Source organism: Balaenoptera borealis (assembly GCF_965194805.1).
Source record: "Balaenoptera borealis genome assembly, chromosome: 2".
Taxonomy (NCBI): domain Eukaryota; kingdom Metazoa; phylum Chordata; class Mammalia; order Artiodactyla; family Balaenopteridae; genus Balaenoptera; species Balaenoptera borealis.
Genome location: NC_138867.1, coordinates 7,064,850 through 7,091,993, shown reverse-complemented (window position 1 = coordinate 7,091,993; position 27,144 = coordinate 7,064,850). Strand labels below are relative to the sequence as shown.

Sequence of the window (27,144 nt, the reverse complement as noted above, 5' to 3'; positions counted from 1 at the left end):
CCAGGGATATAAATACTACCTATGCGCTGATTCTTCCAAATTATGACTCCAGCCCTGACTCCTTCCATGAACCTCCGGCTCACATACACCCTCCCCTCCCCACCATGAAGCCCCACCACCTGGACACTTAATATGCACACACATGCCTCTGATGCTCAGAGCTGAGCCTTTCATTCCATGCTCCTCTCTGACTTGTTCCTTCCCCTGGAGTCTCCCTCTCTAAATGGCTGCCCAATTTTTCCATTTGCTCAGGCCAAAAACAAAAAACAAAAAACCCCCACAGGACTTAGCTTTCTCTTATTCTTCATCTCCAATCTAATAGCAAGACTTTCCTCATCACTCTTCATAACACATCTCAGAATTTGATCACTTTTTACACCTCCACTGCTACTCAACTGCAAACCATCATCTTCCTTGGTCTTCCTATTCCCACCCTCTCCCTCTTCCGGAACAGCAAGAACAATACCCCAAGCACAGCAACAGCATGTCCTCAGCTGAGAACCTTCCAGGGCTTCTCATCACACTCAGCATTCAATCCAAAGTTCTCCAGTAGCCTGTGAAGGTCACCACGACCTGCCCGTCTCACTGCTCCTGTGATCCCATCTCCATACTCTCTCAGGGCTCACTCTGCTCCTGCCATCCTGCCTCCTTGCTGGTCCTTGAACACACCTGTGACTTCCATCATCTAGAATGTTCTTCTGCCAGATATCCACGTAATTCTCATTTCAATTCATTCAGACTTCTCTTCAATATCACTCAATCAGTGACGCCTTCCCTGACAGCCCTCATCTGAATTACCACCTTCCCTCACTCTATAGTAGCCTACTCTTTTAATTTTTCTTAAAGCTTATTACAACTGAATTAATATGTATTTGTTTATTACATTAGTGTTGTGCCTCCTAATAGAATGTAAGCTGTAGGAGAGAAAGGACTTTTGGGGGGTTACTTACTGCTGCTTTCCCAGCATCTCGAACTATGCTTGGTATATGGTAGCTTGATAAACAGCTGTAGAAGTGATTCCACAAATGATGGACAGAATGTATGTATAAATTTCTCTTATGAATTTCTATTTTTATTACAAATGCTCAGAATATTGCCCAGATACAAAGCAAAAGTATAATGGCCTGTTTCATTGAGTAAAAACACATTCAGCTCCCTTTTTATTGTATTGTCCTTCAAATCTTACTGTATCAGTGACATATAGGTAACCACAACTAAAATCACCTTTCATTCCTGGAGAGATTACTGGTTTTCATGAAATCCATCTTTTCCTGATAATAGAATTTTCAGATGGGCACCCTGTTACACAGACTAAAGGCTGCACATTCCAGCCTCCCTTGCAGCTAGGTTTGCACATGGGACTAAGATCTCAGTCTTGAGTTATAGACCAAAGTATCATGAGGTAGTTTCTTGGAGGTGTCCGCAGAGACAGCAGTTATAAATGCTTTTGTCCACTGCTTCTGGGTCTGTTCCTCCGTCTTGTTGCTCAGAATGTGGGTGCTGCCATCTTAGAAATGAAGATGAGAACCAAACTCGAGGGAAAGCAGAGCTGTGTGCTGGAGGGACCCAGGGCTCCCAAGGAATCTGAGGGACCTTGGGCCTTTGATTATGGGGAAGGAACAAAACTTCTAACTTATATTCAAGCTACTAACTGTGAGGCATTTCCTTACTTTCAGATGACCTGAATCCAGAGTTGAATATTGTTCATCTCAGTAAAAGGTACCTGGCTCATTTATCTTGGACAGTGAGAATTATCTTGCTTCATTTTTTGCTTCCCTTCCCTTCTCTTCCTTTCCCGTCTCTTCTCTTCCTTCTTTATTTTTTTGCTTTGCCCAAAGATTCACATCCACTGCATCAAGGTACGCAGGGAGCAAATTACCTTCATGGTATCCAATATGGGGGCCAACCAATTTGGTTGCCCACCAAAGCAAACTGCCTTCACAAAAGTTGTTCTCCATCATTTCTGTTTAGAAAACCAAGCCTTCTTTCAATGGACGTGAACGATTCTACCATTAAACTTTCTCCTATTTTTTTTTCCCTTTTTGAAGATAACAAAATAAAAGCAACTCTTTTGAAATGATTATTAAATCATTAATGAGCATTGATTATTAACATGAGTAATAGAATGCGTATTAAAGAATCTCAGTGGAAATAATAGTTCTAAGACATTTAATATTGTAATTTGCTATTAATTTTCCTTAAGGAAAATGTTATTATTCTTAATTTTGCTTGGGTAATGAAACATATGATATCTCACTGAACTTTATTAGAAAAAATCATTCTTATTTTAATTATTGCCATGAATGGTTTAACATAATCTATTTAGTTTGGCAGACAATATGAATGAAACTACTAAAAAATGTAAAGATTCATGCTTGCTCATTTCTGGTCTTTGAAGGTAGCTCACATTTCTGATAAAGTTATAGTACAAGGCTGACAGAAGTGAGAGAACAACTCCAAAAAGAGGAGCCAACTAATAATTTAATTACATCTGCTCAAATCCTGAGACTAGAGCCAGATTTGAAAATTATGGGCCCAAAAGAGACGATGTAAGGCCCCCTTTCAGGGAAACACTTCCCTTTTCTGGTCCTTTCAACAAGCGAGGGCATACTAGAAAAAGTGAGAAGCACCATTATCTCAATAAACATGCTTCATAAAATATAACAGAATTATTATTTTTAAATGGATGCACTCAGCGCAAGGAAGAGAACACACTAGACACACAAGAGGGTATTCAAAGCAGAATGCCAAGAGGCACTGATGCTAAGTGGCCCGGGAGGGACCAGGGGCTGATACATGCCATGGAGTGAATGTGAGATTTAATGTCAGTACAAGGTTGGTGATGCTCACAGGACTTTCTCAATGGAAAACGAGAACTGAGCTCTTGAATAAAGTCAGAAGGCATAAAGGGCTGTCCTATCAGGAAACAGGAAACATAAAAACTATGCCCAACAGCCTAGTAATTTTCAGGGATGCCAAGTATCTATGTAGGGTCATAAGTGGAAAAGGAATAATCTTTGACAACTGAGATCCCCAATCCTGATCCACGTTAAGGGGCTAATCAAACTCACATGACTTAAGTATTTTTAAAAAATACTGTGGCTTGAATTGGTGAACCCCAGAGGTCCTGGCAGAGATACAGTGAAAATTATATCATAGTGATGCCTTCAGAACTCAGAACACATGAGATCACCATGGACCTAAACTCTTGCGTTGATGAACTCAGTTGAAATTACAGATAACACAAGGAGACACATGACCACGAAAGAGACAATAGTGAAAGTAAATAACAGAATTCATGCACTTATGAACCATAAATAACAGAAGGAAACAAGTGATATTTTCATACAACATATTTGAAATCTGAAAATAAATGGAAAAAAATAAAAAGCATAGGCAAAATAGAGAATTATAAGAAAAACTCAGATAAAAAGTAGACTTCTTAGATATGAAAAAGTGATCTTTGAAATTATAAACTCATTGTGGATGAGGAATTCACCAGAATGCAGCACAAAGAATTAAAGAGGTGGAAACTTTGAGGAAAAATTACAGGACCTGGAGCACAGAATGAACAGCACAATGTACAATTAATAAGAGTTCTAGGAGGAAAGGACAGAGAAAAGAGAGAAGCAATATGTGAGGTGAAACAGGCAGTCAATTGCTAAGAACTAAGCAAAGACAAGAATCCTCAGACTGAACAAAAATCACAACTAGTCACGTAGGGAAATAAGAACAAGTGCATATCTAGAAACAATATAGTAAAAATCCGGGGCCCCCCCCACCAAAAAATAAAAAGCTGAAAAGCATACAAATAGGAAAGACCGATTACGTACAAAGGAATGTAATGGGATTGACAGAAGACATTTCCTTAGCAACAACAGAAGCTGAAATTCAATGTAATAATATCATCAAAATACTAAGGGAAAATAAGAATTTTACACCCAAACTATTATTCAAGGGCAAACTGAAATAAAGCAGCTAAAGATATTTTAATACAAACAAAAAAAGGAGCTATTGCTACTCACAGATACTAATGATACACATCATCAAGAAGGAGAATAAACTTGTAGGAAGAAATAATTTTTACAAAGCACTGATGAACAAATAAAATGATAAAGAATGTAAGTCTTAATAAATATTGACTGTAATTACCATCTGGAACTAAAATCCTAAGAAATAATTACATAGAAGAGACATAATGATTAACTTTATAATTTATTAAATTAAGAATATGTGTTAAAATTTCAATGGTAATCATTGAAAGAAAATATATAGGATCCCCCTTCTATCCCCCCTGCTCTATATATATAGAGCAAGTAAAGGAAAAATAAGAATAAAGAAAACTTGATGAATCCTTTAGAGGTTAAGAAGATGGGAGATTTGGGGCACGGGGAATACCAAAGAAAAGCAAAGTAAATGAAACATAAAATAAGAGCGTAGAAGTGGGTCCACACGCATCAACAAAAGAATCAAAATACAAATGGAATAAAGTCACATTAATATACAAAAAGATATCAGATTGAATAAACAAAAAAACCCCATAACAATAGATACTGTTTACAGGAAGCATACCCAACCAATAATGTCCCCAAGAGCACAGAAACTTATATATAGTCAGTATGACACAGGCTCAACATTTGTGACATCTGGATTGTGTGCAAATGCATATTTATTATACTATGCTCTGTACTTTTCTGTATCTTTGAAATATTTCAGAGCAAGAATTTTTAAAAAGAAAAAAAGAAAAATTAGGACATTAACGTGAAAGAAAAATGAAGGAAAAAGACTATACTATACTATACTATACTATACTATACTATACTATACTATACTACACTACACTGTGAGGCCGGTATAGAAAGTGCAGGTCTAAAGTCTCCATGAAAGGCGTCCGCAGACCTTACTCTGCGCCTTCTAACTGCCAACACAGAAAGGGAAATGTGACCCGTACCTATTTCACAACACTCATGCTCAAAATCCAACTCATTGCTCAAGAGAAACACAATAATTGGTAATGATGCCTGAGGGAATGAACTTCGATGGGTTCCCGTAAAACAACACAACAGAAAAGAGACAAAAAAATAAAAGCGAAGACAGAAAAGACACCAACTTGATTTTTTTTAAAGTGTAATTCCATGGAATGTTTTTCCTGGTCCCCAGAAGTCCTTTTGTCTTCTTTGGCATCGTCTTTTATAACACTCTGGTCACTTTCTCCCCTCCCAAACAGTAGGTGAAAAACCCTGTCTTAATTGTGATGTAGAAAATATGAAAATACTCATCCAATAGGAAGATGTAGAAAAATGAATGAATGTCTCTACTTTAGAGTATAAATAAGGGCTCATTCCCCTTGGTAACACTTATTTCAACTACATCACTTTTTACATGCCCTTCGGCTTTACTATTCAATAAGCCTTGTCTGTGCAGGAACAGCTGTTTCTCTCCTGCACCATGTGGCAGAGGCCTGGAACTTAGAAGAAGCTTAATTGTTAACATTTTTTTTTTTTTCATTGGAAAACTGACAGGTTGACCTTGGCAAAGTTCACTGAAGACTGTGTAAGTCTAGAGGGAGAACTCATTTGGCAAATGTATTTCAATGCTCATTTATGGGGGGAAAGGGGAGGAAAGGGGTGGCCAGTGGGAACCTCTTCTAAAAGGGGACAGATAGCTTTGGGATTGTACATGTGTGAATAATACGATCACTTGTTATTAATCTTTAAATGCCTTGGTATTGGCTAGTTGTCCAGAAGAACATCCTTTGGGGTATGGAGGGAAAGGCAGACCATTTCTTTCTAGTTTGCTCAGCATCTTCATGAGACAAACTGGAACCCAGCCTCAGCAATTCAGGTTGCCCACAAATGCTGGCTGCACCGCTGAAGTTAAATGCAATAATACAACTAACTCCAACTAGATTGAAAATGGTCGCTGTGGCCTTTACAAAAGAGGTAATGATGAGTGGAAAGAAAATTTTTCTTAAATTTGTTTCTTATCCCCAATTATTAGAAGAAGGACAAGCATTTTCTTTTAGACTGTATGATGAGGAAGAATCAGTTTCTTTAAAGAGAGTCAGTTGACTTACATTCCACTCCTTAATAAGGTGTAAGAGAACGTCTACCTAGGAATCATGGAGTGATTGGGTTTTCACCAGTAGGAGGAAAAATGTGAAAGTGTGAAATCTGGTTACCCAGTTCTCTGTACCCGGGTCTCTCCTGGGAGGGGCGAGCTGGAGAGGGGCTCATAACACTCAGAGATGGCGGAGAGGGTGGGCTTCAGGGAGAAGAACACGAAATCAGAATGGATGGGTGGGCAAAGTAAGCCCAGAGCAGGTTTTGCCCTTTCAATACATAATAATGTTGTTTGTTTATTAGGAACAACATCTGGTGATTTTGCTCTTTCTGGGTAAACTTATTGGGTTACATTTCTTAGACATGAACATCAGAATAATATGGAAATCAAAGTAAAATGGTTAAATTTATTTTTTTAAAAATCCCTAGAAGGTCAATCAACATGTCCACTTGGAAAATTCAAAATTACTAAAACTGAGTAAGACACGGGGACCACTTAGCTTCACAGAGCCTGAAATCACCTCCCCTGCCCGCCGTCCTCTCCCCACCCTGCCTGCCACCCGCCTGTGTTACATAAGCGCTCCGTTGGAAACTGTGCATCCTCTCGTGACCCTTAGTATAACTGAGTCCAGCAGAAATACACACCCAGTGAGAATCACAACGTAGAACCGTATGTACTTACTTGGGTAAGACCAGGATCTGCACGATGAAGATGCAGAAGAATATGAGGCAAGCGCAGGTCACGTAATACTTGAAGGCTGGCAGTGCAGTGGCTCGGTACTAAGGCGAGAAAAGAAACCAGGAATGACAAGTTGTCTGAGAGAAGGGCTGAAACAGTCATCCAGCAGGTACATCTAACTGTACCTGGTTCATACCACACTCGTCACCTGCAGACTGTGGAAAAAAACCACCTAAGGACAATGGCTGTTCCCCTCTGGCAACGAGAGCTCCCTCCCTCCAAATGAGCTGTGAAAGGGTGACTTCAAAGACCATGACTTTTGTGAGTCGACCTGTTCGGAAACCCATGGAGAGGCAATCGAATCCCTCCAGCAAGGAGACAGAGCACCTGGCCAGAAAGACGAGTGAGTGAACTGAATGGACCCACGAAGTGTGCAGGTGTCCTGCTTCCCTTGTGGGTCTGAGGTCCGAGATCGCTTGCGGAAAGCAACTGACTTTTCACATAGCCATATTTTACTTTTGAAGAATACTGAGGAAATGCAATATTCTCGTTTTATTTATTTGTTTTAGCATTTTATTATTGAGAGGTGGTGAGCGAAATTATAAGACAGAAGACCAGCAGGCTCTATCCTCTACGAACATCTGTTTGCCTGTCTGGGTCTGGCTGTTGGACTCTTTCTACTTGCCCAGCATAATCAGCAGTTTCATATGGCTTGCCATAACATCCAGGATCATAAACTGACCAGTGTAGCTTCCCGCCTGGGGCTGCCCTTCTTGGCTTATGCAGGAAAAGCCGGCCAACCCTGCACTCATGATGGTAACAGTCTGCCACATGTCCCCTTGACTCTGGTGATGGTGTGCCGGGCACTCTCAAGGCTTTCTGCGGACTAACTCATTTAATCCTCACAACAACTGCGTGAGGCAGGAACTACTGCTGTCTCTAGTTTTGGATGAAAAAAACTTTGGACCAGAACAACTGATTAACATTCTTAGAAACACACAGCACCTGGTGCAACCAGAATCTTCACCTCGCCGGACTGGCTCCCGAACCCAGGCTTCCAACCACGAGGCACTATTGCCTCTCAAAAAAGGGTTCTATGATAACATTAAAGGAAATAAAGTTTTTGTGGCAATGCTATTGAAGCCTCCTGACAATGCTGGCAGGTCGTATGAGTGTATCTGCACAAACTGTGTCCCAAGTTGTGGGAAGTTAGGTATGTATTTCTCGGGTTTAGCCTCTGGGATTTTGGTGCAGATGATGGACCTCTGGGTGGTCTGGCTTCTCTTCCTCTATGTCTTGCTGCCTTTTTCCCCTCCTGCTGGCCCGAAGAGCAGGTTGGGCATAGGAGGACAAAAAGTGAGCTTAAATCTCAATACTGCCTAAAGTCTGCCTCAAAGTCGGCTTCTGCAAATATGTACGCATGGGGAACGTCAGCAAAAGCTGCATGTTTTAATAATGATCATTTTCTGTTTACTAGAATATTTCTTTGGTGACTTTTGTGACTTCATAGCCAGGAAAATTTACAATGCTGATGAAGAAGCTCTGCTAGCGTAATTGCTGAAATGTGATTATATTTTATGCACTCAGTTATGTCCTTATTTTCTGTGCTTTGTGCAGAGACATGACTTGGAATTTCCTTGTGGTATTAATCAAGGAAAAGGACTTCTATCAGGAAGGAAATAATTTAACATTTAAACAGTAAGTAGTCATTAGTGTCTAAGTTGTTCAATAATAATAATAATAAATTGTATCAAACATCAATTTGGTAAACTCTCTGCAGTCAAAGTCCCTAACTTAGAGACAGAAAATTGATCTTCTTGATCACTAACTAGTACAAAAGAAAGCTTTGGTGTAATTGTAAAATCCAACGTTGATGAGTTTTGGAAAGAATTTTGATATTTTCTACGTCCATTCAATATCCATAAAACAATGAACTGGATTTTCTCAACAGAGTTTTAATACCTGTGCTGTGACTGTTGCCATTAACATAGTAGCTTTTGTTCAAACTAAGACTATAATTATACGGTTAGATGGTGCAAATTACCTCTAACCTGCTCTTTTTCTAGATCAACACGAAAAAAAAGGCAAATGAATAAGGCCAACCTAGAACACTTGTCCTTTCTGCAGTAATTACTTAATCCATTTTAGCAAATCCTGGTTAAGCTTGACATGTACAAATTAAATGTCTGGTTATTTATTCGTGCCTGAAATGGCTCTACTTTAGGAGTTAAAATGTGAAAGTATTTAGATGCAAAAAAACTTAAAAAGTTTCTAATTCTCCCAAACAGGGGTTGAATGTAAATCTCACATTTTTATCAAAAAGTTAAAATAATTTGTGTAAAGACACTGTAAATTTGTCAGAAAGGATTTTGCTTTCTTTTAAAAACTTTCCTAAGAAAATTTCTCACTGAGAAAGCAAGATATTAACTTCTTCCTTTTCCCTTAGCTCCACATCACACAGACATCATTTACTAACAGGAGTGTTGAAAGAGGTGACTCGCCAAAGACAGAAACCTGGTAACCAGAAATGTGGTAAAACAATGTATGCCTGGAAGGACCACAGGAAAAGCTAGAAAGAAATCGGATATGGTTAGAGGCAGTTTAAATGTTGCATGTAAAATGCTATGAATACAATTTCATGATGGAATTTTAAAAAAACTAGTATTTTGGAAAAACGATTGATTTTGAAGAAAAATATAGCTTACTTCTTTTTCTAGTATTTTATTGTAGAAAAGCAATGAGATTCTCTGAATGTCTTCAGACTTGAGCCACTGCCTGGAAACGAAAAGGATAGACACATCATAAAACCAAACCTCCAACCAAACACCTGGAACTATTTTTTAAAAATGACTTGCGTTCTTCTTTCTTCATAATGCCAAACATGGAATCTAGGTTTGTTAACAGGATATGCAAATATAATATGCTTATTCACACGTTGCCCACCTTGAAAATTCTATATTACAAACCAACTGTCAAACCAAGTTGAAACTCAAGTTATCCAACTTAAATAATTAGGGAGATAAGTCATCAAAAGGACTCAAGTACGTCAATAAATTTATTCCCTGATGTCTTACTGAAACCACATGGTACTTTCGTCTCCTAAAGGATCTGGTTCAGGGAGAAGCACCATTTTTCTTAGCTTATAGCAAGCAACATGTCACAGAGCGTCAGAAATATTTAGAGTGGCTTCCAGATGCAGGCAAGAATATTTTACTCCTTTCACACTTACTAAAAATACTTTCATTGTCATGTTTTTCATTTCTATAAAGTAAAAAAAAAAAGTCATGCTTGAATAGAGATTTCAAAAAATGGGTACAAATACTAATATAAGAAGCAATCAGGTCAGACCACTAACATAGTACGTCGATGCCAACATAAACACACACATACATAATACATATATATCTCTCAGACGTTCAAAAATAAAAGGCATATGGAAGTAACATTCTCACACGTTGATTGACTTTCAGAAATCTGTTTTGGGAAAGCAGTTGAGATAGAGAAAGGCCTTAAAGACAAAACCCTTCTTCACTAGAACATTGTGTATAATCGCAGGTTGAACGGCCACCCTGGGTGTATGATCCAGCAAGCTGGGCATATGATGCCCGGTACACTCACACATTTTGCAATAAAATAAACACACAGTTTATGAAATAAAGCTAAGCAAACAGAGAGATAACACATTCTTATAGTCATGAGTACAGAAATGTAAGAAAAAATTGAAATCTATGCATCAAGAAAAATACCTAGAAATAAATACGAACAAAATAAATTACCGTCTAGGTTAAGTCATTACACTGAGGAATTTTTATTTCTACTTTCTGATTTTTTAAAAACAAAGACTTTTATAATTAAAATATATAATTACCTGAATTGCATATGTATATGCGTGTAGTATTTATGCATAAATACCTGCATATTTATGTATATATTTCCAAGTGTATATAACTACATATCTACATCTACATTTATATCTATACTTATATATCTGTATATAGGCAGAGAGAGTATATATATATATATACTTCTAGAGATAAAATGGTACACCTGTGAAAACAATGATCAATTCCCAAGAATTCCTAAATATAGTACTTTTCCAACCCATTGGTCATATCTCTCTGGATTTTGACTACCTGCAACATATTTGGGAGATAAAGACAAATGGGGAAGGCCTTTGACGATCCAGGAATAAAGACCAAGTGAACTGTCACACATTATCCCATAATCAACAGGGACAGTCACCTCCTCATTTCAGACACAGGTCGAAATGTACACTGAGGTTTCACATCAGGGTTGACCCAGTTAACCCAGGAGACTGGCACATTTGAGGAGGGACATCTCCAGGGCTACCTGGACAGCCGTGTGCCTGGAACATCTGGACAGTTCTGAAGACGCTCACAGCACATGCACCACGATGAACTTGAGTTTCCCAGGAGACTAAACCACAGACAGCGCAATTTCAACGGTGGCCCAGAAGTCAGTCATGTATTCTAGAATGATTGCCATTAAAAGTGAGAACTTTAAAAATACTTTTGGATTCAAGGTTATAAGCTTTAGGTATCAGGAAAATAATTTTTTTTTTGACATTATGACTGCCCCAGCAGCAGAGATAGGTTATTGTTCTGTTTTATGGCACTAGTTGGAGGAATCAAAGGTTAGTTAATATTAGAAGGAGCAGAAAATAAAATTTAAGATAAATTTTAACTATACTCATTTTTTAGAACTGTGTTTTCATTATGGATATCCTATGAATAATGTATGCCAGTAACTTATTAAACAGTTTTTTTCTTTATTACGGATGAAATTTCTATTTAAAAAATGCTCCTGGATAATATAAGCTTGGAAATAAAATACGAGCAAAATTTATAAAGTGGAGATAAAACCAGTTCCTCATTGGTTAGTGGGGCCGCCATGTTTCTAGGTTTTAGTTACCTGTCTGTCCTGCAGGTAGACAGGAAGCACTCAAGACAACGTCTGCCTTTCTTTGTGTCCCCAACACCTAACACAGGTTCATAAGACTTGATCCCTGGACGGATGCTTGGGGAAATGACTGAATTCCAATGCTGGTTCAAGGTATTTGCTCATAAGAATCTTGGCTGCAAGCAGAGTTGCTGTACAACTAATTAGCCATAAGGCCGTTTTGCCATAATAGATAAAATAGCTGTTGATTCACAGTTTTGGATTCATTACACTAGAAAATGATAATATATCAATCTTTGCACATCCTTCAGTGAGCAGTCATCTCTCCCACCCACCAAAACCAACAGTTTACCAAGTTATGGCAAATATATAAAAGGCGGCTAGTAATTGACAACAGTCGTCGAGAGCATTAATCATTGGCTCTTTGGCTGATCTAGATACAACAGCTTGTTCTCTCCTGCCGTCTCTACCAAATTTATCATGCAGTAGTAGAAGCTGGAGACAAAAGGAGAATCCAGGTCCTATCCTCCCCAAAAAGAAATGGTTGTATAATTCTTTTTTTTTTTTTTTTTAATTTTTTTTTTTTTTTTTTAATTTTTATTTATTTATGGCTGTGTTGGGTCTTCGTTTCTGTGCGAGGGCTTTCTCCAGTTGTGGCAAGTGGGGGCCACTCTTCATCGCGGTGCGCGGGCCTCTCACTATCGCGGCCTCTCTTGTTGCGGAGCACAGGCTCCAGACGCGCAGGCTCAGTAATTGTGGCTCACGGGCCCAGTTGCTCCGCGGCATGTGGGATCTTCCCAGACCAGGGCTCGAACCCGTGTCCCCTGCATTGGCAGGCAGACTCTCAACCACTGCGCCACCAGGGAAGCCCGGTTGTATAATTCTTGATGAGTATACATTTCTTTTTAAAAATTTTAAAATTTATTTTATTTATTTTTTTAACATCTTTATTGGAGTATAATTGCTTTACAATGGTGTGTTAGTTTCTGCTTTATAACAAAGTGAATCAGCTACACATATACATATATCCCCATATCTCCTCCCTCTTGCGTCTCCCTCCCACCCTCCCTATCTCACCCCTCTAGGTGGTCACAAAGCACTGAGCTGATCTCCCTGTGCTATGCAGCTGCTTCCCACTAGCTATCTGTTTTACATTTGGTAGTGTATATATAAGTCCACGCCACTCTCTCACTTCGTCCCAGCTTACCCTTCCCCCTCCCAGTGTCCCCAAGTCCATTCTCTACGTCTGCATCTTTATTCCTGTCCTGCCACTAGGTTCTTCAGAACCATTTTTTTTTTTTTTTTAGATTCCATATATATGTGTTAGCATACGGTATTTGTTTTTCTCTTTCTGACTTACTTCATTCTGTATGACAGTCTCTATGACCATCCACCTCACTACAAATAACTCAGTTTCATTTCTTTTTATGGCTGAGTAATATTCCATTGCATATATGTGCCACATCTTCTTTATCCATTCATCTGTCGATGGACATGGTGAATTTTTTTGCCATTTGATAGTGAAGATCATGAAATAGACAGAATTGTGGTATTTGGCACAGAATTTGGCTTAGATGATTTGGTGCAATATAGGGACTGGGCATGTGCTGGGACATTTCAGTATAGTCTGGATATGTGTCACCAGTGATATACGTTACACATGTTGATAAGAAATAGCTGAGTCCCTCCTCTGTTCATTTTACTCCCAGGGGAATCTGCAGAGGCTTAGAGCAGATTTTTTTATATCGTAAAGAATGTATGTCTGACATTAGATCCTGAATCCTTAGTGATCAGCCTTGAGAAAGAAAGTAGCATTGCTTTCTCTAAGATACACCCAAATACAACTATAACCATGTATCTACACGCATTTTAAGTGCATCTAAGTATTTTTTGCATTTTTATTTTTTGCAATCGAATCTTTCAAAATTTTGTTGCTAATGTTTCAAGATGTCCATTTCAATGTTTCTCTTTTATTTTCTTTATTTTATCTTTTATGGCAAAACTGTCTTATGCCAATTAGTCCTGAGGTGAATTCCCTTGCAGCAAAGATATTTATGGTGAGACTACCGGACCCACACCTACCCTGTGCCTTCCTTTTCCCACAGCAGGTCAGGTTTGGCCAAAGGCTTCTTCCTTGAAGCCATAAGTGATGGGTCCAATTCTTCCTCTTTTGTCCTCAGAGTTAAGGAGAGCACATCCTCCCCACAGGCCTCACGTCTCTGTGGGTTCTCTGAGGTGGCCTCAGTTCCCATTACTGATTCATAGGAAACTCAGAGATTTATAAATGTCATTTGGATATTTGGAGTCAGAAAGACTTGTGTGGGAAAATAAGGTCAAATATTTTGGGGAATTGGAACTACAGACAGAGACAAGAATGGAGAATGTGTGTAATATTCCCGGTCTCCTGACACTGTTCCTGACTCAAGTGGTCTCTGGCACGAAGAAAGTCAACCCCGCCCCTGCGCTACACAAAAGAATGATTATTAATTTATACTAAGTTGTTTTTGTGCTAGGTTGAGGCCAATAAAGGAAATTCTAAACAAGATCTTGACTTGAGCTGAGAGGCAAAGTACATCCACATCCTCATGCAGAATTATTCTGGAATGTTATCACAAAGGGGATGTTAAAATAGAGAGAAGACCACTTTCCTTGCGTTATGGACTGACTGTTCGTATCTCCCACTTCATACATTGAAGGCCTAACCTGCAGTGTGCGTATCTGGAGATGGGGCCTCCAAGGAAGTAATTAGAGTTGAATGAAGTCCTAAGGGTGGGGACCTGACTCAAGAGAATGAGTGAACTTATGAGAAGTGACACCAGAGAGCTCGCTCTTTCTCTTTTTCTGCGTAGCCCAGAGGAAAGGCCACAGGAGCACACAGCAAGGGGACTGCCTTTTGCAAGTCAAGGAGAGAGTTCTCACCCGAAACCAACCATGCTGGCACCCTGACTCGGACTTCTAGTCTTCAGAGCTGTGAGAAAATAAATTTTTGTTGTATAAGCCACTCAGCCTGTGGCATTTTGTACGGCAGTCCCAGCTGACTAACACACCACCTATCTATGCAGCCTTGAATCCAAAGGTCCAAGTGGCCTCAGTTGTGCACTAAGGCCCTGGGTGACCTGTGGCATTTGGGAAAGGTGGTCCATGGACCTGCAGCTGAAATAAATGATGCTGGATAGGTGGTCTCTCGGTGTGGAAGCCTGACCCTTCCCCAGCCCTTGGGTCGGCCGGTCATCCACCCATATATGCACACCACCCCACTCAGACATAATTAAACCTGGGTCCCGTGTCCTTCATTAACTCGCCAGCTCCTTTCCTGCACCCCAGAAGCCCCTGTTTGTCCCCTTTTGAACTTTTCACATTACCTCTTTCCTACTGTTTTTTTTTTTCTTTTTAAACCAATCTGGAAGAACCTGACATGGCAATCTCATTCTGAATATTAACTGTACAGCACACCCCTCTATTGAGATGAATCTTACAGGAGCGCCCAGGTCCTCAAGAGAAGAATACTGCCGTGGAGGGGATGGCCTGGTCCATCCACCCACAGGGCTTCCCCTTCCCGGCTCTGCACCTCCCGAGGGGAGAAGCTTCTGGTAATCCTCCTCGGGGCAGACCTCTGGTACACACTTTCTTCCCTCTCACCTCACTGCCAACTAAAAACTGCCACTTGTCACCTGCCTCTACAAGGACTTTGTCACTGGCCACTGCTGTCGCTGACCTTCAACACACCTTCAAAGGGGTTCAGGGTGGAGATCATGAATGAGGCACTCTGTGCTCTGGGAAAACTGGCAGAAAAGGCCTTCAGATAGTTAAGATATTTTATGAGCCCAATTTCTTGCCTCTTCTCACATCTAGAAAAGCACTAAAATCATTAATGGGCACGTTTGCTCCTCGTGACTAGGAGCAACCTTCTGCCTCAACATGTGCTGGGTTGCATGTGCCCCCTTCACCAAGATCACGTATACACTGACCTCCTCCCCACCTCTTCGGACAGTTGCTCAGAGCTACCTGAGAGGCTGTCTCCTGGCCTACAGTCCTCACTTTACCCCCAGTAAAACTTAATTCACAACTCTCAGGTTGTGCATTGTTTTTCAGCTGACATCACCCACCCAGACTAAGTCAAAACCTCTGCCCTGAGCTCCATCCTCACGGGGGCCTGGCCATCTCTGGTTTGGCTCTGCAGCATTCATTTTAGGGTCTTCCTGTCTTAAGGAATCCTCTGCACACCAGCAGGATGGAGGTGATTACACAGTCATTGGTTAGAACCATTCAGAGTGCTCACGCCCCACCCCCCTCAGGCGGACTCCAAGTTGCTTCTCAGGGCATTCAACTTCCCACTCAAGCCTCTTTACCCTGAGAGCCTCCTGCAGGGGCGTCCTGTGTCCTGACTGTGCTAAAGGCTGGGAAGCACACCTCTGACCCTGGCGCGTCCTGTTGTCACACCATGACGGTTTCCCTCTCTCCCTCTTAGTTTCCTTCAAGGTTTGGCCCAGGTGTCACCTCCTCCAGAAAACTTGAGACTTTTCGTCTGTGCTGTCCTGCTCCTCTTCACCTGTCACAACCGTAGGGCATCTGTGCAGCGATCTTTCTTCCCCTCACTCAGGGCTTTGAGGGGTAACACCAGGCCTGGGGTCTTGGTATGCATTTCTGATGCTGAGCAAATGACATTGCTCACCCTTTAACCAATGCTCGCTAAATGAGTAAAGGAATGAATACATGAAAATCTGCATATAAATCACTGTTTTATGTCAATAGCAGAAAACGACTGAATGGTACATCAAGCCTGGAGTCCCTACTGAATCCTCAAGGGGAAAATCAAATAAGATCAGAAGAACATCTTATCGAAGAACAAGAGAAGTTAATGAGTAGGGCATAACAGAATGGGAGTGAAGCTAATTAAAAAAATAGGTGCATAATAGCTTCCATTTTAAAAATTCTCCTTTTGATTTTTGAGTACAGCATGACATTTTCTTCCACTTGATTTCTGAAATGTGTTGGGAAAATTACAGCGTAAGCGGTTACACCAACGTTAACCACGACTTTAGCATAAAACTACGTTAAAACACAAAGGTGGTAACCAAACATGTATTTGAGTACAAAATGATACCATACTGACAGACAATTCACAAACAACCTTGACAAAAATAAAGCAAAGCCAATGATTGTACTTTCTAATGATTCCTTTAGTAGGAACGTTCTAAAAAGTGGGCATAAAAGTAGTTTAACAAGGTAGGCGTCCTGCATGAAGACATGCTGAGGCTGATTTTATACATTCGTTTTTTATTATTACTATTATCATTGTAATTGGCTAAACTTCGTCAAGGAACAAGATTTCTTCTCTCTTCTGCTGTATTTTATTCCAGTGGGTTACAGAGTAGTAACTACTATTTCCTCTGGTTGAATGAATCTACATTGTGTGAAATCAGACTTCCCTGGGTTTTAGCTGCCAGTACATTACAGGTAATCATTGTTGCTCAGTTGTGAGGTGTTGAGGCTTCCATCAGGGCAGAGTTGAGACTATTTTTCACTTGGATCCTGGTATCAGGCAAAGCAGAGCACCTATCTCGGCACTGCTGATGTGCCTTGAGTGTTCTATGGCAGGTGGAAGGTTTTATCTATTTGGGGTATACAACGGGGATTAGGCAGGTGTGCATTCAATGTGCTGGCCTATCTGAATTGCAGCTCTAGCCAGCCCTAGAGACTTTATTGTATACGTATGGAACTCCACACATACACACACCACCTACATACATACATACACTCATGCGATTCCTTCATAAGTCCTGTAAGTATTCTGAAATGCACACTTGCAAGGCACAGTGTAGAAGAGGTAGGCATTTTGCAAAGCTGTGTAACTTAATTTTGGAGGCACAGTTCCAGGTGAAAATCATTTACACTTTCCACGAGTCAACTTTCATGATAAAAATTCAATAGGTTTCCATAAAGATGAAAACTTTCGCATAAAACCTTTTCATTTGGATCTACTAAGGTTTTCACAGCAGTTTAATTCAATAAACATTTATGGAGCATCTAATGAGTACCAGGAAACACACTGAGTTGTTTACCTCCTGCCTTTCATGAGGTCAGCCATGGCACACACACCTAAGGAGAATTCCAAGGCCGGTGAATGTAATCATTCTGTGCAAGCCATGAAAGCCACCACCTTCTTTAAATCTTGTCTCCTGCCTTTTTGGACCATTTAAAACTACAATAGCAATTCTTGGCTTTATAGACTGAATGATATTTTGGCCTCCAAAGAATTGGTCTTCCTCCTGCTGCCTCCATGAATTCAGATTCTAATGCTCAAGACCCTCTTCCAGGATTTAGAACACAGGTACCTCCACATTCTCTGATTTTTCGGGGTGGGGGGATGTATGCATCTTGAATAGTGTCACACGTTACAACTTAATGATTTTCCCATGTGGAATCTATTGATCTTTAAAAAATATGCTACTGAACACACTATGCTCTAATTTTCTCTCTATAATTATCTATCATGTTGTTTATCAGTAATTTACTTGGGGAGGATTAGGCAGAGTTAAAAAAATTTTTAAAAGATGAAATACTACTAACAAAAGCTATTATTAAGGACGTTTGAGGTGAAATGAATGAACCGTCTCAGAAAACTTGGCTTTGTCATGATAAGTATGACAGAGTTTGGGGGGAAATTCTTTTGGAAAATATGTCATTATTTTCAAATAATAGGATTGAAATAAGAGAGGAATGATAATTTAAAAGTACTCACTTTTGTGCATTGATTCCATCAATTGCTTGAATCATCCTTTCATTTAATTCCTCTTCAAATCTTTTCTTTTGTGACTTGGTTCTATATGAAGGAGGAAATATTTTGGGTAAGAATATTATTACTAAACTAAACAGTAAGCCTGTGCGTCTATGATGCCAAAACCTGTCTGATTCTGTTCACTGAATTTTTTTAAAAAAGGAAACAGTCTATGTGCAGCCTTTTCTCTATTAACATATAGCCACTCTGTGGATTGAATGAATTGGCTAGAGTTTTTGGTGCAGTAAAATGTTGCCTTACTACTCAGAATGAAATTAAAAAGCAACACTGAAAGATATGGCCTTGGTGTCTGAGATAAAAGAAATTTCTGTCCCAAGAGATGCACTAGCCCTTGAATTGTTGCCTTTATAAACTTTATTTTATGACAGAACATACTGGCTTTGGAAATTCCCTTGTAAAAATCTGGTGTGGTTGACAAAATAATCATTCCTGTTTTATGTTTTCCTTGGTCAATTTTCAAGAATTTTCAGAACTAAAGTCTTACTTGAGACACGTCAAAGCTTCATTGCATGTATTTAAATGTTCCTCAGTTTCGGAAAGCACTATTCACAGAAAACCCCACTTATATGTGCAGACCGCTCACTTGATCTTGGAAGTAAATAATCTGCAGTCATAATATAAAATGTTTTGCAAATAAATTGTGCCAAGATAAGAATGAGTTCTCCAAGGTTCATTTGACAATTAGCATGAGAATGATGTAAAGGAGAAAATCAAAATAATACCTGTTTTTAAAAGTTAAACATCTACTGCAAAGAGTATAAGCACATCTGGCCCTTCCCAAACTGGCCTGAACGAGCCTGCACCTGAGTCTGGGTGTCCGAGTCACCTAGTCCCATGGGAGTGAGCACAAGCCTTTGTCTTGTGGTTGGTTAAATTACTCACTGAATAGACCTCCTACTCTGGAATAAAAATAATACTTTTCTGAGTTTAGAACTGCCTCTATATATAGATAAGAATAGTATTCAGTGTGCAATATCATATTTATCTGTAATTAAATCTCATGGAATTATCATTAATGAGATGGATGGGTAATCTACCTACATTATATCATTGTTTGTGGATTCACACTTTCAGGTCCTGCTTTCTGTAAACAGGCTAAGGGCAGTTTTTGTTCAAAAACAGAACGATATTAAGTGATCCACCTATAGACACCAAGCCAATGGAATTAAGAGGTTTTGGCATGCCAAATTCCAAGCTAAATTGGAAGGCAAATTAATTTTGATCCTTCTTTTAAAAAAAGCATGGCATCTTAGCAGTCATCTAGGATGGCTCATTCCCATTTATGGCTGAGGTGCTACCTTCATTTTAGACTCTTCTTTTTCTTTTTATCAGCCCTATGCCAAGTGTTGGGATTCCTGACTTCAGTTTGGTGGCTTTCTCTTTCAAAAAGTGTCCCCAAGTGTGAGAAGGAACAGTGTAGATGCCTTGAGCTCACAAGAAAATTTAACCCTTCCATCATATGTCCAGGGTGCTAACAATGGCACTGTTGTCGTGAGTCTGTTTTAGGATTAGCTTAGATAATGCCTGTGCGGTGCTCAACGCAGTAAATGTGGCACATGAAGTAGCCAATAAATGCATGTTATTATGCATCCTTTGCATTCACTAATTTTCTGGCTAACAGCTCTTAACATGTAGACAGTTTCCTTGTCTCCACAGTTTTGTGACCTCCGCTACAGAAGTGATAGGATACCCTTGGGGCTGATCACCTCCCCACGAGGAGTTCTTAATTCACCAAGCAGGGCTTTGTTCCTCAGATTTTCAACGTTTCAGCATTTTTGACCTTCCTGTCCTCGTTCCTGCCCTACCGTTGGCTTCCCCAGTACTCAGTGTCCCCAACCCCTCTTTCCAATTCCTCTCCATTCTCTCTCCTGAGCTCCTTCCCCGACCTGTCCCAGCCCCAGGCCTGGGCTGCTATATCTAAGGAGGCGTGGAAGAGGTCCTGCTTTATCTCAGATGATGCTTCACTGCCCCGTGACGCCCACTCACTGCCAGGCTGTGGGCTCAGAGAGGTTTTAGGACCTTGGCCATGTTACATAGGCAGGACGTACAGAGGAAGTCCCAGGTGAGGCTGATTTGAAAGCCGAGCTCTCTCTGGTAGGCTTGGGGCCACCAAAGATCAACCACCACGGAGGAAAGTGGAGTAGATGTGGAAGAAGCTCTTAGGAGGGCAGGCAGGACAGGAGAGCAGCTACGAACACAGGTTTTGGGGTCATAGACCCTGGGCATGACCACGGCCTCGCCTCCACAGTCACGTGACTCTGGTCATCTCCTAACCCAGCACCTTGGTTTCTTCCCTCCTAAAATGATAATGGCAATTGCATCTACCTTGGAGTAACCCTGTAGGGATGAAATTAGGTTCCCCATGTGCCTGGTGCAGATAAAAATGACAGCTTCTCATCACTGTCTTTCAGACATTGGTCATCCCCAAAGACACTGCCCACATCATACTGGCACCGCACGAGGTATTCCCCACTAGACAGATAAGAGGACATAGCACATATAAGGCGAAAGGATGTCCATGAAATTCTGTAGACAGTTGTTTGCAGATGTGCTAGTCTCTTATTGGCCTGAAGAGTCAAGCCTTCTCAAGATATGTGACGGGCCCAAAATATTTCTTAAATTACCTTAATCTCTCTTTAATTTGGCATTTGCCACTTAAAAAATAACACTTCAAAAGCCCAAGAACCCAATTTTCCTTATAACATAGGGCTCTAAGTGTTATATGTCAATGTTAAAATTTCAAATTTTACACAAAATACAAATTAGAGCTCATTACAACAAAAATAAAGTAACATAGAGGGATCTGAAATAGTGTGCCGTAAAGATCTGGCAGGGAATGATCTAACTACTTTCAAGCAATGAGTTTTCTACAGGAATAAACTCACGTCTCTGTGGGGAAAGAAAAGCTGACTCAAGTTTTGGGCCTTTCATTAATTATCCTAACATCTTCGACTCAAGTTTTGGGCCTTTCATTAATTATCCTAACATCTTCAATAAGAAGTACTTAGCTCCCAAACCAATGCAAAAGTAAGACTCTTAGCCCCAAAGCTAGAGGAACACAGACAAGGAAAAGGGTTAGTGTCTGTCTGTGATCTTGTGAAGATGACAAAGGGACCTGCAGGCCTTTGCGGAAGCGATTTTTCTTTTTTTGAGCAGGGTAGGCTGCACTTCTTTTCACTATAGAAAGGCTGATGAGCCCTGGAGGTGGCTCTTGGAGGAGATGAGCGTTTCATTTCTTGCAGGGAGATGTTGCTGCTGTCCTGACTGGGAGGAGGGTGAGGGTGATGGGTGTGGCCCCAGAGCTGGTGGTTTCCCCTCCCCCTGCCCCCTGCCACTCTCTAGGCCAGCCTCGGATGACCTTCTTGACCTGCAGCAGCTCATGGACTGGGGGCAAGGAGTCCCTGGCCTCTCCTTGCCTCATCCTTGCCTTCAAGTGATTGAGCCTCTCTGGTCCTCAGTGTTGCCATCTGTAAAATGGTGGACCACATGGTCTGTAAAGGGCCTTCCATCCAAAAAAAAAAGGCTGGACTTACCTTGCTTTTATTTCTAGGATTCAACCCCAGAAACATCATTTTAAGTAAGTTACTCATTTTAAGAAAGTTCAATTTTTTACTACAAATTAATATGAAGAAGAATCATTTTAAGAAAACAATTTAAAGTTCTAAAGTGTTTACTAGGCAGTGTTTTCCTTTTCCCTCTTTTAACTCTAATAAAACGACACCAATAATCCTATTTTTAGAAGCTGAAAGCAATTTAGTAGGGGTTTTCACAAGTAGCTGCTCTTTTTTTGGAAGAAGTAGACTTCAAAATTACTATAATTGATGATAATTACTTTCAGGAATAAATAAAAAACAATTAAGCCTTTAAAAAATTAGAAAGCAGAATGTATACACATATACTATACCTTAAGGTGCGACTTTGAAAATTATGCTGACCCATTGGTACATCCTATTAAAAAAAAGAGTGTTAGTTGCCAAAAACATACTTTAAGAAACTTGCAGTGATAATGATGTATATTTCTTCTTCTATCATGGAAAATATCATTTAGGTAACAAATAACTACTCATGGGGAGAAAAAGAGCTTAATTATAAATGTGAAACATGATTAAAAATTCAGTTTATATTTCTAATGTTGTTGTAATCTATAAACTCTGGATGTTGGAAGTGTCAGGATTGTGGTCTGAATTTTTAAAATTTCCATCCTGATATTTGCAGATATGATTTCAAACGATGCCTGCAGAGGACTGTTATTAAAGTTACTGTAGACAAATGATGTGAAAATGTAGTTTGACATCAGACAAAAATTTTAAAAATGCTTTAAAACACAAACATGATCATAAAATCTATAGTCAATCCTTATCACTGACTGGGCTGTTAAGAAATGGGACTATTGGTTAAGTGTGTGAAAGCGAGAATCATTGATCAAAAAGAAGAAATCTACATATGAGTGCTGGTAGTTCCTGAAAAAGGTCAATGAGAGAGAGAGACATTGGTCAGAGTTAATCAGTGGGGGTCTCCACTGCCAAATGTTCAATAATAGACTTAAAAAACCACAAGATTCACTTTCATACATTTAAATAAAATAAAATAATTAAAATAAAACTTGGGACAAAGTGGCTCCGAATAAACTGTTCTTTGTTGCTTTGATCTCCAAGGTTAGATCAGGAAATATATTCAGCCTAGGGAAAGGTGAGTCTTAAAAAAATAACTGAACTCCAAGTTTTATTATATAAAGTAGAATAATGCATTATTTACCAGCTCTATCAACGTTAAATCAAGAGTCAATGAAGTTCTGCATAGGGGATTAGATAAAAGAAATAACTTTTGGCAATGACAACTGTTCAACCCTGGGATGTATTAATAAGAATGGCAATGGGATCTTTCTGAAACTGAGTAAGGGACACAGTCCTATGGGCTTCATGTGCTAATAACCAAAGCCTCAGATGTCCTCTGTCTCTACTAAGGCAGTCTCTAGGCTCCATCTCTGTGACTGGAGGCCAGCTGGTCAAGAAAAGTGAGTTTGTTCCAGAGGCCCTCTGATTTTTATACACAATTTCCTGAAGTTCAAATCTCTAGCCAGTTACAACTCTCTTGAAAGAGGCATCTTCACTAACACATAATAACAGATTAAAGTCAGGCTGAAATCTTTCCTTCAGTGTTTTGCTGAGATAGTAAGGCAGACAGTTGCTCTTAAGTCCCGAGACAATAAAGACTGATAAGAAATTAGCAACCACAGCAACATCAATCACACACCCAGAAAAGCGAGGCCTTATTTTCACAGGTACACATATGAAACAGCACAGAAAATCATGTTTTCATATTTAGATCTGATTCTTATTTCTTGAAAACCAACCAACCAGCCAACCAACCGACCGACTGACCGACCAACCAACTCTTGGTTTATAACAAATCTCGATGAGAGATATTAGCCATTAATACTAATAATAAATGCAGTGTTGAGATGAAATTATCCAACTTTTTTCATAAGAGTGATAGAAGCATCGACTTTCCCTGACTACTAGATCCTAGGGTCTTAGGGTACCTTTCCTCTAACAGGGTCTAGTTGCTGGAAGGTTCCAGTTGCCCCAGTCCTGCCTCCTTGGATCTTTTCTCTTCTTATGATATCATCCAGCTCCATGGCTTCAAATATCATCTAAAACCTGATGCTTCTCACAGTCACATCCCCAACTGGGACTTCTTCCCTGAGTTCCAGACTCGCACACCCAACTGCCAACTTCCTAGCTGCACTTCGGTGTCTAAAAGGCATACTGATTTGAAGATGTCCATTAGCAAGACCTGGATTTTTCCATCTGAAATCCCCTGACTTTCCCCGAGTATTTGTCCTCTCCGTTCATGGCATCATCTTTCTTCTAGGGGTGCAGCCAAAAAAGTGTGGATTCATCCTTGATCCTCCTTTTCACACATATCCACTCCATCACCAAGTCTTATATGTTCCACTTTCAAATTATAACCTGAGTTTTGCTTCTCACTGTTTCCACTACTAAAATCTTAGCATAAGAGGGCACCATCCTCCTCCCTCGGAACACTGCATTCTTGCTCCATTACCCAGAGCATTAATTATGCTATGCCCTCCCCTTGCGTAAGACCCTCTAACGACTTCCCATCACAATCAGAATAAATGATACATGATCACTTAGAGCCTCTCACCCTGATGACCTCCCCTTGCTTATTGCTGATGACGCTACAGCCACACCAGCCTCCTCTCTGCCCTCAAAGATGCCAGTTCATTTCCATCTCAGGGCCACAGAATTTGATTTGCCACCGACTTCTCCCCTTCTCCGAGATGTCCCCAGCCACCCCATCCAGAGTAGCCACACCATTCACTCCCAAAGACGATACTCCCATTTTCTCTCCATCATGGCCCTGAGCAGCACCTGGAGTGATCTTGTTTGTTCATTTGAGTCCTACTTAGGGTCTCTCTCTTTCCAACAGAATGCAAACTCCTCTAGGACTTGCCCTGGTGGTCTCCCTTGTTGACTGCCTGATGGATCATGATCTTCTGTCAGATCATTTATTTTTCAGTTGAAACAGAACAAAGGAAGTTGAGAGAAGAGATGTAACTGAGACAAAACAAGAATGCTGAGCCCCTGCCTTTTGGGCTTGGGTGTGTGACTGTGAAATGTCCACTTTTACCTGACAGCCTGGTATGTTTCTTTTTCTCGTCAGCTAATAAGAATTATGTAACATCCCATTTTCTTTCTTTACCTCAAATGCATCCCTAATACAATTAATGCCATTCTGCATGAAATTTTACTCAGAGATTGTTTTAAAATCTAACTGTACCACTGGGATTATTCTAAGTGCTCAACTGTCTTTACTTTTCTCTCCTCTTATGAGTTTTTCTATTGTCTATCTGCACTTCAGCTATCTTATTGAGAATGTCCCTGTTGTAAGGAGCATTGGGACTTTATTCTCTGTTGGAAGTAAGGATGATGTAAATAAAGATCTCCAACAATAGAATGTACATTGCTTCTGACACAGCCTGAATCTCTGGGTGATGAAGAGACAGTTTTAATGATGCCACTCAAATTCCAAGGACATCATGCCTTCATTTGTTCTCTTATTAAGATGCTCGGGCTTTCTATTGTACTTCGTAATAGCAGAAGCAAAACACAAACCTGGATTTAAAAAAAGAGTTCAGTTGTATTCAGTTGCTACTGTCAGTTGTAAGTAACAGTCTTGGGTAATAAAGTTATAGTGCAAAATCGCTCTAGGTTAAAACCCTTAGCAATGCGGGATTGGTGCTCATTGATAACCTGATATCTGTAAGGAATATCTGAGAATGCCAATCTGAGAAGTCGGAGATGGTAAGCTTGCCTCATTACAGACAAAAGTTACTTTGGCAGGAGATGCCTTTTGGGGAACTAGCTTTCGCCCAGCGCTAAGGGCATGGGGAGGGCGTACCGTGGTGCTGATCTTGCCGTTCTCTGTGGTCATGCTGTCTCTGTGATGCAGGTGTGCAAAGGGCTTGGCCGCCCCCCAGGACTCCAGGTACCGGGTCATGCGGACAGAAGCCCTCATCTTGGCTCCATCGAGGGTGGGTCGAGGTCTGAAGAGGTGCTGGGGGCTCCGTCGTTCTCCCTTGGGGTGAGAAACAAAGCATTACACCTGGCGGGGCACAGGTGCACAGCCTCCCGCCTTCCTGCTCTGCCCACCAAGAAGCTTCTCTTGAGTAAGCAGATTCCTCTAACATCATGCCCTTCACTTTCCTGGTTCCTACTCTCATTCCTTCAGTGACTGGTATTCAGTGCCACGAGCTGTTGGAGCCAAGTGATTTTCTTTCAGACAACAAAATTTACCTGTAATTGAAAATTAAGGAAAAATAATAGCTATTTTAAGGGATGTTTTTATAAAGTTGATTCTTAGACAGAATATGCTGGTCTGTTTCAATGTATTCTTGATGGTTGTGTTTTTTCCTAAAGCGATTGGGGCTTTTCTGATGCTAAATGGCCCCCGAATATCGGTGTTTTGGTGTTCTTTGCCTGAACACAATGTTCTTTCTTTTTTTTTTCTTTTTTCTTTTTAAATTGGGGGTATAGTTGCTTTACAATGTGGTGTTAGTTTCTGCTGTACAACGAAATGAATCAGCTATAAGTATACATCTATCCCCTCCCTCATGGGCCTCCCTCCCACCCCCCCATCCTGCCCATCTAGGTCACCACAGAGCACAGAGCTGAACTCAGTGTTCTTTGTACACATTTTTTTAACCTCTTCCCTGTGCCGTCCCTGCCCCATCACCGCACAGTTTGTCCCGCTTGTCATACATCTGTCTCCAGATCAACCCTCTAGTCAGTTGGAAGTTTGTCTCTGAAGGTGAAACTGGGGTTTTAGGGAGGTTATTGTGAGTAAACATTAATAAACTTGATCTCCTTGATTTTACGATATTGGTTTTGACAATTCAGAGGTGTGTCTTGCTGCTCTCTGCGCTATTTACCAGCCTGCGATTTGGAGGGAGTTGACAGAAACCCTCAGAGCTTCAGTTTCTTCATCTGTAAACAGCAGTAGTACCCATTTGGCAGGAATTTGGGAAGGGTTAAAAGAGATGAGAGCTCTAAGCCCCTGCTCTGGCCTGACGCATGGTGTGAAGAGAGTTAGAGCCAGCAGCTGTCTGCATGCGATGAATGGTGTTTACTGTATCAAAGTTACCATGTCTGCACATAACG

General features: G+C 40.4%; 1 protein-coding gene across 2 annotated transcripts in view; it reads right to left on the bottom strand.

Annotated features, from left to right (window-relative positions):
* Positions 1-27,144, bottom strand: part of ADCY2 (adenylate cyclase 2) — a 433,285-nt gene that overhangs the window by 93,558 nt on the left and 312,583 nt on the right. For both annotated transcript variants that reach the window (XM_082380318.1, XM_082380317.1), the window contains exons 10-14: positions 25,886-26,062; positions 22,365-22,408; positions 18,404-18,484; positions 9,447-9,516; positions 6,745-6,842 (exon numbers count right to left, since the gene is read on the bottom strand). In XM_082380318.1, coding sequence (XP_082236444.1) covers positions 6,745-6,842; positions 9,447-9,516; positions 18,404-18,484; positions 22,365-22,408; positions 25,886-26,062 — 470 coding nt within the window. The remainder of the gene's footprint in view (positions 1-6,744; positions 6,843-9,446; positions 9,517-18,403; positions 18,485-22,364; positions 22,409-25,885; positions 26,063-27,144) is intronic.